General features: G+C 39.2%; 1 protein-coding gene across 2 annotated transcripts in view; it reads left to right on the top strand.

Annotated features, from left to right (window-relative positions):
* Positions 1-13,015, top strand: part of fstl5 (follistatin-like 5) — a 151,202-nt gene that overhangs the window by 74,829 nt on the left and 63,358 nt on the right. For both annotated transcript variants that reach the window (XM_076738454.1, XM_076738453.1), the window contains exons 5-6: positions 4,147-4,343; positions 9,411-9,531. In XM_076738454.1, coding sequence (XP_076594569.1) covers positions 4,147-4,343; positions 9,411-9,531 — 318 coding nt within the window. The remainder of the gene's footprint in view (positions 1-4,146; positions 4,344-9,410; positions 9,532-13,015) is intronic.

Genomic DNA, 13,015 nt, shown 5'->3' with positions numbered 1-13,015 from the left:
AGTTTCAATCAAATAAATCATTTGCCCCCAATCGATATTACGCATATGAGTCCTCTCACTCTGACATGTATTGGGGACTTGACCTCCACATTATACGAACAGTTCAAGGCAATTAATAAGAGGCAATGGCTTTTCACAGTGGAACCTGGCCAGCCACTTGCCACATACGGAGCCCGTGACCAGGACATTTGTCACAAGCAAGGTCATTGCGCAGTCAAAGCCAAACAGTAAAGCAACCTATGACAAGTCTTCATTCTCTGTGTGCTGCTGTATTACCAAACGATGTTAAAAACTTAGCACCACCTACCATGAAAATGCCACCACATTTTGACTAAAAGCCTCTTTGACAGAATAACACCCACTATGAAATGATACTGTTCCAAAGATTTTTAAAATCTCACAAAATAGTGAAACAGATAGTGAAATATTGAGTGTAAAAGCTCCTGTGAGTGGATTAAAAAGTTTTGCAGCCTGACTCCTCTCCACCCAATTCAATTATATCTGCTGCTTTCTGCAAAACCTTTTGGCCCTGGAAAATATTACATGTTTCATCTGTGAATAATGTTGACGGAAGCAGCATTACACTAAAACGGTCCAGTGGGAGTCTTACACTTGATGGTACTATTTCAACACTGTTACTCTTGAACAGTGTTTACTCAGCTTGTTATTGGATGTTGCAAAAATGGGCCATGTTGCCATTAGTATGTTTTAGAAATTTAACGGACTGAAAAGGAACAAAAATTTCTAAGATGCCACTGGGAGAAAGAAGAAGACCTGGTCATGTTTTTCACACTTTTCCATCAAGAGTACACAATCCATATACCAGTGTGAGGTCTGTGACAGTCAACATGCAAAGTGATGTTCTGCTTTCTTTCACACAGCTGAAATACCAAACCTGCAAAACCATCCATTGCAAAAGTTAGATTTTTAGATTTCATTTTAAAATTGAGAGGTGTGAATGGACAATTTAACCTAAAACAGCTGCAGCCAGAATTCAAACAGCTTGCTTTTTTTATGGTCTTTTGCTTACCTCTCTGTATATATGTTTTGCTTTTCAGACAAAAACATTACTAATGTTTTTTCGTCAGTACACCTTACCATTTAATATTTTGATATTATTAGATGTCACAGTGAAGAGATGACAGGATTCCTATTGGGGATGTTGTAGTTTATGGTCAGTGTCTAAACCGATAAGCCAAGATGGCGCCCAGAGTTGAGATTTGCACAAGTTTCTAGACCGCCACTGTGTTTCCCTGGTTTCACTGTGTACAATTACGCAAAGCAAATGATTCACCTGACAATGTGAGACTTAAATCTGGGCTTCTCAACTGACGATTTGAGTCAAGTCACTGAATTTGTTTTTGCTAGTTGATTGATCGAATTCTAATGTGTCCCACACAGTTCGAAAGCAATTTGGCTGGCTGAGACACCCACAGAACCCAAGGCTGAGTTTTGCAAGACTGAGAGTCTTATCAGTACATCTTGATTCGACTAAATGGGTTGGACTGAAACCTGCAATAGATTTCTGCTGAGTTGTTGGTAGTTCCTTAAAGGCCTGTTTTAACCAAGGCGTTTTGTCTTAGTTGGTTTGAGACAGATTATCACCATTGTCTAATTAATACAGACACTTCCCTGTGTAGACATGTACTGTTTGGATAGTTGGGGGTGTGGAGACTGGATGTAAGAGCATGCTTGCATTGCACTTTGTGTGTGTGTGTGTGTGTGTGTGTGGGGTGGGGGTGGGGTGGGGTGGGGGGGGGTGCATGTCCCTTTGACGTTGCTGACCTTCATATCCCCTGGTTACGCCAGCAGCCATTTATCTTTTATTCATTCTGCCATTTGTGACCAAGGCAGCTTCTCTGGCACTGACGCTTGTCAAAACAGACCCTGTCCCATGATACGCAGCAAGCTGCAGCCTGAACGGCATCTAACAGCTGATGCCGTTTCCAGGGCAAGAATTTAACTTACTGGTTCCAATCCCAAGAATTCACCAACCACTCTACTGTTTTAAAAGCCAAAACAAATTGTGTAATTCAACAGATCCGCCAGTTGACTTGCTGTCTGCAGTGGCTGGTAGGAAAGACAAGCTTACCAGCCATCACTGTTGTCGTCGTTCACACCCTGCTAGTTGCAGAAAGCTTCAGACTGAGCTTGCAACTCCAACATCTGTCCACAACTCTGCATGTCTCTCACTGACAGGTGTGCCTGCTAAAACAAACTGAAGCATTGTTTCAGAGCTCCTCGTTTGTATTTAATTCTCTCCACCTGGCGATGTGAGCTTTCAATTATTCAGTTCTCCAAGCTGAAACAGCAGAGGCCTTTGTTAAAACACCACATATACAGATGGGTGACAAATTAAAAGAAAAAGCAACATAAAATGTTGTAGGTGTTGGGCCAGGTAAGCTTCAGTGCTCTCGGGCACATATTCTGCCAGTCTATACTACTCTAATTCCACTATCCTACTGAGAGAATAGCCACCGTTCTTTTTAAGATGTTCTCCCTCATTTGGTGTTTTGATAATGGTGGCACAGAGCATTGGTACAAAAAAGATCCCTTGGTGTATATCTGGACTGAGAGCTAAGACTATGGTTTGTGATTCACATTATGTTCACTCTCTTTTCCTTTGTTTGTACCCAAAAGAATTTGGGACAGTGTCTTCAGTTTTCCTGTTGAAAACTAGTATCATCAAAATTAAAAAGCTCTCTAACGATCTCTCAAGTCTTTTGTTTACACTAATTTTTTATCTGTACCTGGCAGAATATGGAAAGATACACACGTTTCCTATACATTTTAATCTAAATCAAAAAACCTGCATCTCACACCTTCACAAACACACACACAAACAGTCACAATACTAAATATTTCAGTGCCAGGAAATAAAGACAAGGTCACACAGAATTGAGATGAAAATGAAAGTGACTTGATAGCCTCTGTGGAAGCCCACTGATTTCAGGAGAACTTATTCAGCCTCTTATGCCCAAATGATGGTTAGTGTCAGGATTACACCATGCATCTCATTTAAATGTTCACTGATTGCTTAAGTTGTTTTGCTGAAGGAATGCTAGAAGACATTTTAAGCCAAAAATGAGATCGTATGCGTCCAATAATGACATTTCATTGGTTTCTGGGGATTTTTCTTATACTGCTTAACTAGTCATCATTTCGCAGTGAGCACCTAGTTCTACAGAGTGGAGATCTCATTACAGCACTCACTAAATCATTCAAAGTTCATTTGTCGTGCAGAAGACACCATGCAGCAGCTATTATTCCATATTTTTCCTGAGTATGTGATCACACGGTGTGATATGGCAGAGGTGGCACCTTCCTACCCTGAGATTTAAAAAGCATCGCTGTGAACAACAAAGTTTTTCTTGTGGGTTGGTTGACATCAGCTAATATAACTGTTATTAGAGGAGAAACGCTTCTAGATCTAACAATGAGAAGTTGATATGACATATGTCAACCGCTAGTTCTAGTCATTAGTTTCTCTTTGCCTTGACTCTACTCTGCTGAATCTTTCATGTAGTTGACTTCTTTGATCTAGAGCCTTTGATGGTGGATTGTAAATACAACATCATCATGTTTTCTGTTGCTGTCAGGGTTAGCTCTTGACACCTGCTTGATGGATTTGTTCGTCAGTTTCTTTGTGTTGACGGGGCTGCTGCTTTCTTAGTTTGAGGCAGTGAAATGCTGCGTGACTGTCACTGTTTGTGCTCCTCTCGGGAAAATAATCCTTAGCATTTGTTATTGTGGTGCAGACAATCACAGACATGCTCAAATTTAGGGTTTGCTGAATCTAAACAGCAGCTTATTGTTTAATGATGTGAGTCTTCAGGGGGATTCTAGTTTTCAAAGGTACTAATTGGCTGAGATTTGAAACGTTGCATCCAATTTTAGGAATACGATCAGTGCTTTTAATCATGCACCTTTCTCAGCACCTGGGAAACATTTAGGAATTTATGAATTGTTAGATATTTATGATCTGTCTTTAAACATCCCCTTCATATTCAAATGATATTTTAGTCATCCAAACAAGCAAAAGCATATTCTCCTCTCATCTCTTACAGTAGTGATTGTTACAGTTTCATGATAAATATTCTCTTCCTCTCCTAACCGTTCTGCTTCTCCCTTTCCCTTTCTTTCCAGATGATAACTGCAGACTGAGTGACTACCGTCGGCTGAAAACCAAGATTCTGGATTTGCATGACAAACGATACATGGGGCCTAATATCCATGGGGTCCACAAGGACAACATGGCTGCCAGGAAGCAACTGGTTGATATGATGTTCAAACGCTTTGATGCAGATAACAATGGCAAAATAGACGCCAGCGAACTCTCACAGGTAAGGGTATTGAACATCATGAGCTTTAACACACAATAAAATATCTACTAAGACACAATGCATACTTCACTCAGTCGATTACTGGCACAAAGGTAGAGTGCAGTAACTTAACCTTGACTGAAGCCACCACTGATCGTATGACAGATTTGAAGATGTGTGTAGATACTGAAGACCTTGTGATGTTAGCGTTTTGTAACTGAACTTCAATTTTCAAGACACCCCGCAGCGCCTCTTAAGTCCGTCAAAACCGCACAGTCGTTTTTATGTAAATATCCATCCAAAAAGGGACTACAAATGAACAAACCATCTGTGTGCTCAGGTGTTTAAAGTAGCTGCTTTGATGCCTGCCTTAATTGTGTCCATTTTACTCCTCTTATGCTTCCCTCTGGTAGCTGTGGTGCGTGGCTCTAGGTAAATCTTTTGAAAAGCAATGTGGGTCAAAGGAGCCTTGTGCTCATGGGAGACTGCAGCCTTTGACCAGCACTGCCAAGAGTGATGGTTATAAAAGAGCTTTTCGTGGATGCCATGAGGAAAAAAGATATTCTTTGCATAACAAATAAAGTCTCCCAGTACCCGAAGACTGATTTAGTATAGAAAGTATTTAAATAATTGAAAGGGTAAGCAACCTGCGGTGGTTTTCAGAACCATGAAACCAGCTGCTGTTCTTAGGTCAGTTTCCTGCTGATCCAGTAGGATATCCCATCTGTACAGGGGTCACCTTGGTCAGCTTTGCCATTGCACTCTCGCCCGATGCGGGAGGTCTCATTAGATTAATTTGAATATATTTTAATATTTTGAGTTGAAAGCATCTAAACAATGCCTCAAAAATAGTGATAGTTTTGCCATATTTCCATATGATTTACATATTTTTCCATGTTTTTACATCTACATGGACCCCATGCCAGCATGAGAGAAATCAGTGCTTAGTGAATGAAAAGCATAGTCAACAAACCATGTTGTGCTGTGTTTTATGGAATAGTATTGTCAGTATGCTCTGAAGGTAAATTTGAATATGCCCTTAAAACCTACTGAACATTATTTTGGACAGATTTTCAAACCTCGTGGGGATCCCATTTCTTGTATTCCAGGCCAGGCTGAACCACTCCACGTTTCCACAGGGGTTTGAATGACACAAACAAGTCAGTAATAAACATCCAGATGGAGAAGCTCTTTTCAGGGGTTCCTCGAGGGCTGCTTTTAGCCCTCCCCCTCCTTTTTATCCTTGACACATATGAGAATGTTGGCAGATTTCATGAAGTGTCAGCTACACAGGAGACATTCTCAGAGAAAAGAAGAGATGGGAGCATTTCTGGAGTAGATTACAGGAGGCCTGTATGGGTTTTTCAACTAAATCTAAAAGTGTATGGTGCATGCATACATTCGTGGTCCTCTCTGACTTTGAGATACACATTGCATAGCATAGCTTTTTGGACTTAGTCTTTTTAAGTCTTTGTATGTTCTTTTTATGTTTCGTCACTCTAAATAAGAATTTACACACATCTACAGCCTAAAAATGTTGAATGAAAACTTTTGTGCGTCTACTGCATGATAAGTAATTGCATGATAAATATCAGCGAAATAGCCTCATCAATCTGATAAATCACTTAATAAACGATGGAAGCTGTGGGTTGTCAGTGAGTCTACATAAGGGGGCCTGGTTGTAATTATGGATTGGGTCTTTAATGAGTTTGTATGTTGGTGTATGAAATGTTTGCCTCAGAATGTAATTTCGGAGTAATTAATAGTCTTTTTCTCTCCAAAGGATGGGAATTTTAAATATCACACACAATACATAAAGGTTCAGATTCATGTAGGTTGCATTGTCAGGGCAATCTGTATGGTTTTCTTAACTACACGTACTTTAAGGACTGTGGAGTTTTGCCTTATTGACAAAAGATGATAGTGGAAAAAGCCAAGAGATTTATGCAAATTCCATTTTGGTGTGAACAAACCCTCAGAAAGAGCACAGTGCAAGCAAATTCACAATCTTATCAGCAATTGAAAGTACCAAGTGCCAAAACCATGGCTGCCACCCTTGTGCCCTAAAGTGCTCTTTATAATTGGAGCATTCTGTGATCTCATTTGAAATTCTAGGATGGAAATCCCTCACCCTGGCTTACTTGACTTGCTAGAATGTGCACATGAAGGGGCACAGGGCGCAATTGTCCCTGCCATTTTAGTCGTGGGTGCCCTTTTAAAATGGCAAATCAAAACTTCTTTTTTTCTCCGTCCTTTTCCCTTATCTATCATTTGACCAAAGACAGAATGACTGAAAATTATACCTTTTTGCAAGAAAGGTATAAGAAAACAGTACTTTGTCCACTGCGTCCCTGCTCCAGCCCCTGTCTAAGTGTTGTGTCTAAAAAACATGTTAAAAAGGTTATGTTGTTCATAAGTTTCAAGCAGTCTTGTGTCAAAACTGTCCTGATGTTGTCCGATTTTGCACTCTTAAAGGCATTTTAAAAACCTGTAACTTTTCAGCCTAAGAGACAACTTTTTAATTAGAATACACAATACATAATCAAAACCAATTCAAGGTCGTAGTCAGTTTGTTATGCACTTCTGGAAACCTTTTGGGAAAGATTTTGTGTTTTAATTTAGAAAAGAAGTTTGAGAACAGGTGACCCCTGCTCACTGCTACAGCATTTTAAGAATCAGACCAGAGCAAATTATGTCCTCAGCTTGACTAGAATCTGTGTAATGAATGTGCAAATCTTGGAAAATATTCTAATATTCTCTTAAAGACAAGTTCTACACTACAGCTGAGCGTCCTCTTACCAATGCATCGTATGTTGGCACATGTAGCTGTGGAACATAATGTCTGTCCTGCCAGAATAGATCCTGTGTAATTACTGAAATGGCTAAAATTTTATGAAGTAGTCAAAGCTTAACTGTGTCCGTGTGTAGCTGCTAATTGTGAGATAGGTGTTTTATCTGACTAACCAGCCAATGTTCTATTTGCTGTGTAGATTAAGCTTCGATTAGAAACAGGCAGAAGCTGCATTCTCAATAAGCATTACAGCCAGTTATTCCGTCAGTGATGTGTCTCAGTTCATTTAGCTCACAGGGTCTGCTGAAAGCCCCCGAACATGTCCATGGTCCTCTTTTACCGCGGTTCAATAGTCCCTCGCTTCTGAAAAGTGACTGCAAAAATGAGTCAAAAGCTTGTGTGTGGGGAGGAAGGCCATGTCATGAGATATTTAAGATTTAGAGTTAAAGCATTAAAACCTGAGAGATTCATCCTGTAAGTGGTGTTTGAGTCACTCAAAACACCTACATTACTCCAAGCCAAAGCAAGCCAGAAAGAAGGACCAGAGAGTGGAGAATATTTTGAGCTTCAGTAAATTCTTCCTGAGGAGTCTGTGTGGCATTTTAAGTGATCGTCACTCGCTCAGGTTCGATATGGTTTAGATGCAGATCAACTATAAATTAGAAAACGCTTACAAGAAAGAAAGAGGAAAACATTTTGCAAATTAGATCTAATAATTTCACACACGATAGACAGTTTTATTGTGCATGCCACAGTTATATATTACTTGCAGTGTTTATAGGATGCACTAAGTGTATGCCATTACAGGTGACTCCTAAATTTTGGGTAAGTCATCTGGGAAGAGACTGATCCAATGGGAAAGGCATGATGCATAAAGCCGTCCCTTGTGATCAGCATTTTGACAGCTGATCTAATATGATGGATGTTTCACTGCCAGGGCCATGTAGAGGGTGTTGAGTAGGATCATGCTTTAGCAGGATGATGGGAAAACCTGCACAGTGTTTGGCACCTTTTCTCCATCTTTTGTGACAAAACATCACTGAGTCTCAGCTTGGCTACGATAAACCGTTTAGATTGGGCACGTAATGTTGACGCATTACTGAGATTATATCCAAACATAGATTAAGTACACAAAGTAAGTACATTTATTCAAGTGCTGTACTTAAGTACGATTTTAAGATACATTTAATGCTACTTCATGCTTTTATTCCACTACATTCCATATACATTTTTACCTTTTATAATTTACCAGAATAAAACCAACACTTAAACAAACTTGCCTTCATCAGGGTTCAGGCACTACACTGCAAACATTATGAATAATGTATGTATGTGTTATGGACATTGACGTCAAAAATTTCAAGGTAATTGGCAATAGATAGTAATTTTATCTGATACTAGACAAGCAGTTCCAAAACTGCTGCAATGTTTTAAAGATCGGCCAAGGATGTTTCAAGATTTGTCTTTTTACTGTGAATTTCAACCTTTTTACTACATTTACATTAACAACACAACATACTGTATTCTCAGACATGTCTAAATGGAAGAAATAAACAGTAAATATCAAAAACTTATTTAAAATTCTGTAAACTAATGCTGTTATGCCACAGCCAAGATTGGTTAATGTTACAGCTGTGCTTTGGACAAAACGATGGCAATGTATCTTACCAATAAACATACAATTGTATTTATTTTAGTTCGCTAGTAATCTGCAAACATGCACAACAAAGCTACAAAATGCTGACCGTAGTGGCCGTACAAGATAAGTTTTGGACTTCAGAGTCCGGAGTTCATATACTGTACGTGTGGTAAGGTTTTGGCAGCAGACACACATGTAGGACTCAGGTTAGGAAAAGATGGTGGTTTTGGTTTCATGTTAAGAAACGCATCATGTGTTGTGCTTCAACTTTGAAGTTTTTCTGTATCAAAACAGACCTCTTTCCATAACCTTAACCAAATGCTGTCAGTGCCTGAACATAGCCTTAAAAGTTAAACAATGTTGTAGTTGCAGCAGCATTATATTGCAAAATCAGATAATTATGTGGAAAACAAATAACAGATGTTGTCAGTGAGCATTTTATTGTGTCAGTATTTTTAAAACTCGTCAGATTCGAAAAATCAACAATCATTTTTCATCGTCTGCTCAGCAGTTGTGTGTGTCTTTCAGAATGTATTTATTTTTGCCAGTGAGTTGTATATAAAAGTGATTTCTCTGAGAAAAATGGGTTTAAAAAATGGAGAAAGAAGTAAAAAGTATTGTCCTTCTTTAACCAAACATCAACACATTCTCATTCAAGGTTATCAAGCAAGAAGGTCTGTCCAAGGATGTCTCAGAGTGCACACTGTTCGACCTGCTGAAGTACAACGACGTCAACGACGACGAGCACCTGACAAAAGAGGAGTTTTACACAGCTTTTGGTGAGTCCAAGAGAAAAAAAACATTTCAAGTTTTCTGTGTTTAAAAAGGCTTAACACTGTCTCTGAAAAGTGAAGGTTTAGGCAACGTCTCATATTTTTGTGCCCACATTTACATAATCTGACATACGATGAATAAGATGTCACAACTGGAATTCTAATCTGCCAAGTCTCAGTCACTACTTTTAATTTCTCCTGATGTTTATAATGCAAAGGTGTCTGCATCATGTTTCACCAGTTAGTAATAGTGATTAAACTTAATGGGTAACTTGAAACCATAACAGCAGAAATAAGTTTGAGCTCATGACATCATTAATATCCATACCTTCATTTTAAACCTCAGATTCTACTGACAGACATGCTTCTCCTCCGACTCCTTCTCATTTCATGGCATGAAATCTAAGCCATCTGTCTTAAAATATATAAACCTTGTGCGCTCCATAAAAGAAAAATGCTGTTTAATAAAGTTTTTATAGTTTAGTTTATTTTTTGAGCAACTAACTGTTGTTGTTAGCATCTGAGTCGTCAGTCGGGTGCGTTTCATTGGAAACGTGGGTCATTACAAAGTTATGGTGATGATAAACGTGGAATAGTGTTTGATATCTGGCCAAAGGTTTACATACTTTGAACTCCAGATTGCTGCTGTAATGTCAGTCCTCAAATGTTTAGTTCACCTGGTTAGATGGATCAACATGGAGATTGCACCAAATGAAGCAGGAAAAGACTATTGTGAAACAATGGTTCAAACCAAATCCCCCCTCATTAGGCAGTGTAATATTGACAGGCACTCTGCCATATCTGAGTTAGACCAACACATGTGCACCACTTTCCTCCTCCTCCCTTTGTTTCCTCCTCATGCTCTCTTTCATGGTTCCTCCCTGTCTGACATTTTCAGTCAGCTCAATATCCTCTGACAGAATATCTTCTGACATTTGGCCGCCTTCACACATTTAGCAGTGGGAGAGAATTCATAATCAACCTTCGTTTCATCGGCCCTTTGTCTTTAAAGCATTTCTTAGAGCAGACAAAGTCACGAGAGCAAATGGCAAAGCGAGGGAGTCTCATCTTTTCTGCTATTCTCCACATCATACGTGAATGTGAGAGCGAAGCCCTTCTGGCAAATCACAAAAAGAAAGTAACCCCAGCCAATCTGGGGAGAGCTGCGGTTCCTTGAAGACTTGAGTTTCTCTAACTCCAACTATTTCCTCTTCAGTTTTCAGATCTTTTTTTTTGCAAGCTTCCAGCTTAGCTCCTCACAAGGAAATGGGATATTTAATGTCAGTAAATCTCCCCTTCTGTGGCAGAGTTTCTTTCAACCTCCTCTTTTTTTTCTTTTTTTTTTTACTTCTTTTCCATTCTTTATCCTTATGTGCCACTTACTGTTGTTATTTAGCAATGATGGATAGCTGGGCAAACACATAAACGACTGATTGCATAAGCTATTTTATTAAACCTCTTGTGTGGAGATTGCTCATAGTAAGAGACTATTAAAAAAGTGTGGGATTCAATCAAGACACAATATTCTTGGATGTTTTTGTGTCTGTCAACAACTCAACTTTGTACAATTTCTTGCACATTAGTGAAGAGCTCAAAGCCATTTCACCTCTGTTCACCCAATCCGGAATATTAGAGGACCATTTTACATACTTGGAGGTCACTGTGTTTCTCAGATCGTGTCATCTTTTTATTCATTCATGGTTAAACCTACTTCACTCTGCTAAATGCTGAGGTGATTCAAAGACAGGCCCTGTGAGGCAGCTGAGAAATAAACACATAAAAAGGTCACAAATTCACCTGCTCTAGAGACCAGCAACTGTACTAACTAAGAAAGATAACATAGTCATGGTGCAAAGGAGCTGAAGCTTTAAAAAAAAACAAAAGACTTGTCAATACATTATCACCAGTCTTTTGGTCCTAAGACAAAAGTGGGTAGATTGTGCATCTGGGCGTAACAAGCAAACTAAAATCTTACCAGCTGCATTGAGTTTCAGGTTGTGGTGTAGAACAGGTATAGCACCCGTTTCACATCTACATAGCACTCACCATCATGGGATTTAAACTCATCCAGGTGAAAAATCACCTGTATCATCCACCAGTCTGTAATTATCTAATATCATCCATAAGATGTGCATTAGGAAATAAATGCTAATTGAGACAGCGTTATTTTTTTATTATGTTATTGGATCGACAAAAACACCCCAGTCAATCAGATTTACTGAGCATGGCCAATCTATTTTATTACTGCTGCTGTTCTTCCACATTCAGATATAAATGGCTGTATAACGTAACACAGTTAGACCTGCATCTTTTTTTTTTTATTTATTTTTTTAATATGATGGACTCGCCATAGCTGTTGATATAATGCAATTGAGGGTATCTTCGGTAGTAACTTGAGTCGTAGCCTTGAACATTTTTCAATGACATGTAGGTTGCAGATAGAGCCAGGAGACCAGCAGTGCGGTGGAGTAACATGGACAGAGATCTGTTTATCGATTCGACCTCATAGAATATGGTCAGCGTGCCTGAGGCAGAAATGCATTGCAAAGTTATCGTTTTTCAGTTCATTGGCAGACATAATCTCTGAGTGGCAGCTATAAAAATCTATGCAAATACCTTAAGCGCCGTCATAAACTGAGCAGCATCATAAAGTAAATCAGTTGATCCAGCGTGTCCACAATTATGGTGCATCTTGGGAACCATCAACAGTAAATTCAGAATGACTCCCCATGAAAACGGCACCTGTCTGACTACTACTCTGCTAATAAGGACCCTTTGCACACCTTTGTGGAATATTCAAAGCGTGGCAACATTGTTTGTCAGGACAGAAGATAAGACTCTAATGTCCATGCATTATTCATTCCTCCTTTGCATAGACTAGAAGGGGGTTGAGAATCAATTTGCTTCAGCTAGCAGTAAGGAAACTGTCTGGCAGAAGTGATGTCTTTTAATTAGATGATGTTACAGATATGAATGATGTCTGCCATGCTACTGATAGTCAGCGCCTTGTCATCGTTGAATAATTTAGTGAATGATGGCCTAGTGCATCATGGGTAAACAGATAAGGTGTCATCTATCATAAAGTGTCATTAACTTTTTGTAGGAGAGTGTCCCAATACATCGGGGCATTGATTGTCAGACATCAACATCAACTATATGCAGTAAGAAAAACCGAAGGTGGAGTTTATATGAGGAAACCTACAGTGCTGCAGCACAGTGCACAGCAGTGACCTTGAATATGTTTCACTCAAGCATATACAAACGTTTTGTAACAAATAATGCCTATTGTAGTACACTACATACATCAGTTACCCTACTGTATACAAGTAGAAGTTATTCCATATGTGACGTGTGTAGCTGTGTTCATTTTACCATTATATGTTTTAATCTACATCTGCTCTGCATTAATGCTACATCCAATACTTTACTCAGTGTCACAGCACGGCCAGATATTCACTGTACATCACATGAATAAGAGCTCAACTCTTAG

This window comes from Chaetodon auriga, chromosome 9 (assembly GCF_051107435.1).
Source record: "Chaetodon auriga isolate fChaAug3 chromosome 9, fChaAug3.hap1, whole genome shotgun sequence".
Lineage (NCBI taxonomy): Eukaryota > Metazoa > Chordata > Actinopteri > Chaetodontiformes > Chaetodontidae > Chaetodon > Chaetodon auriga.
This window is presented reverse-complemented; position numbering and strand designations above follow the sequence as displayed.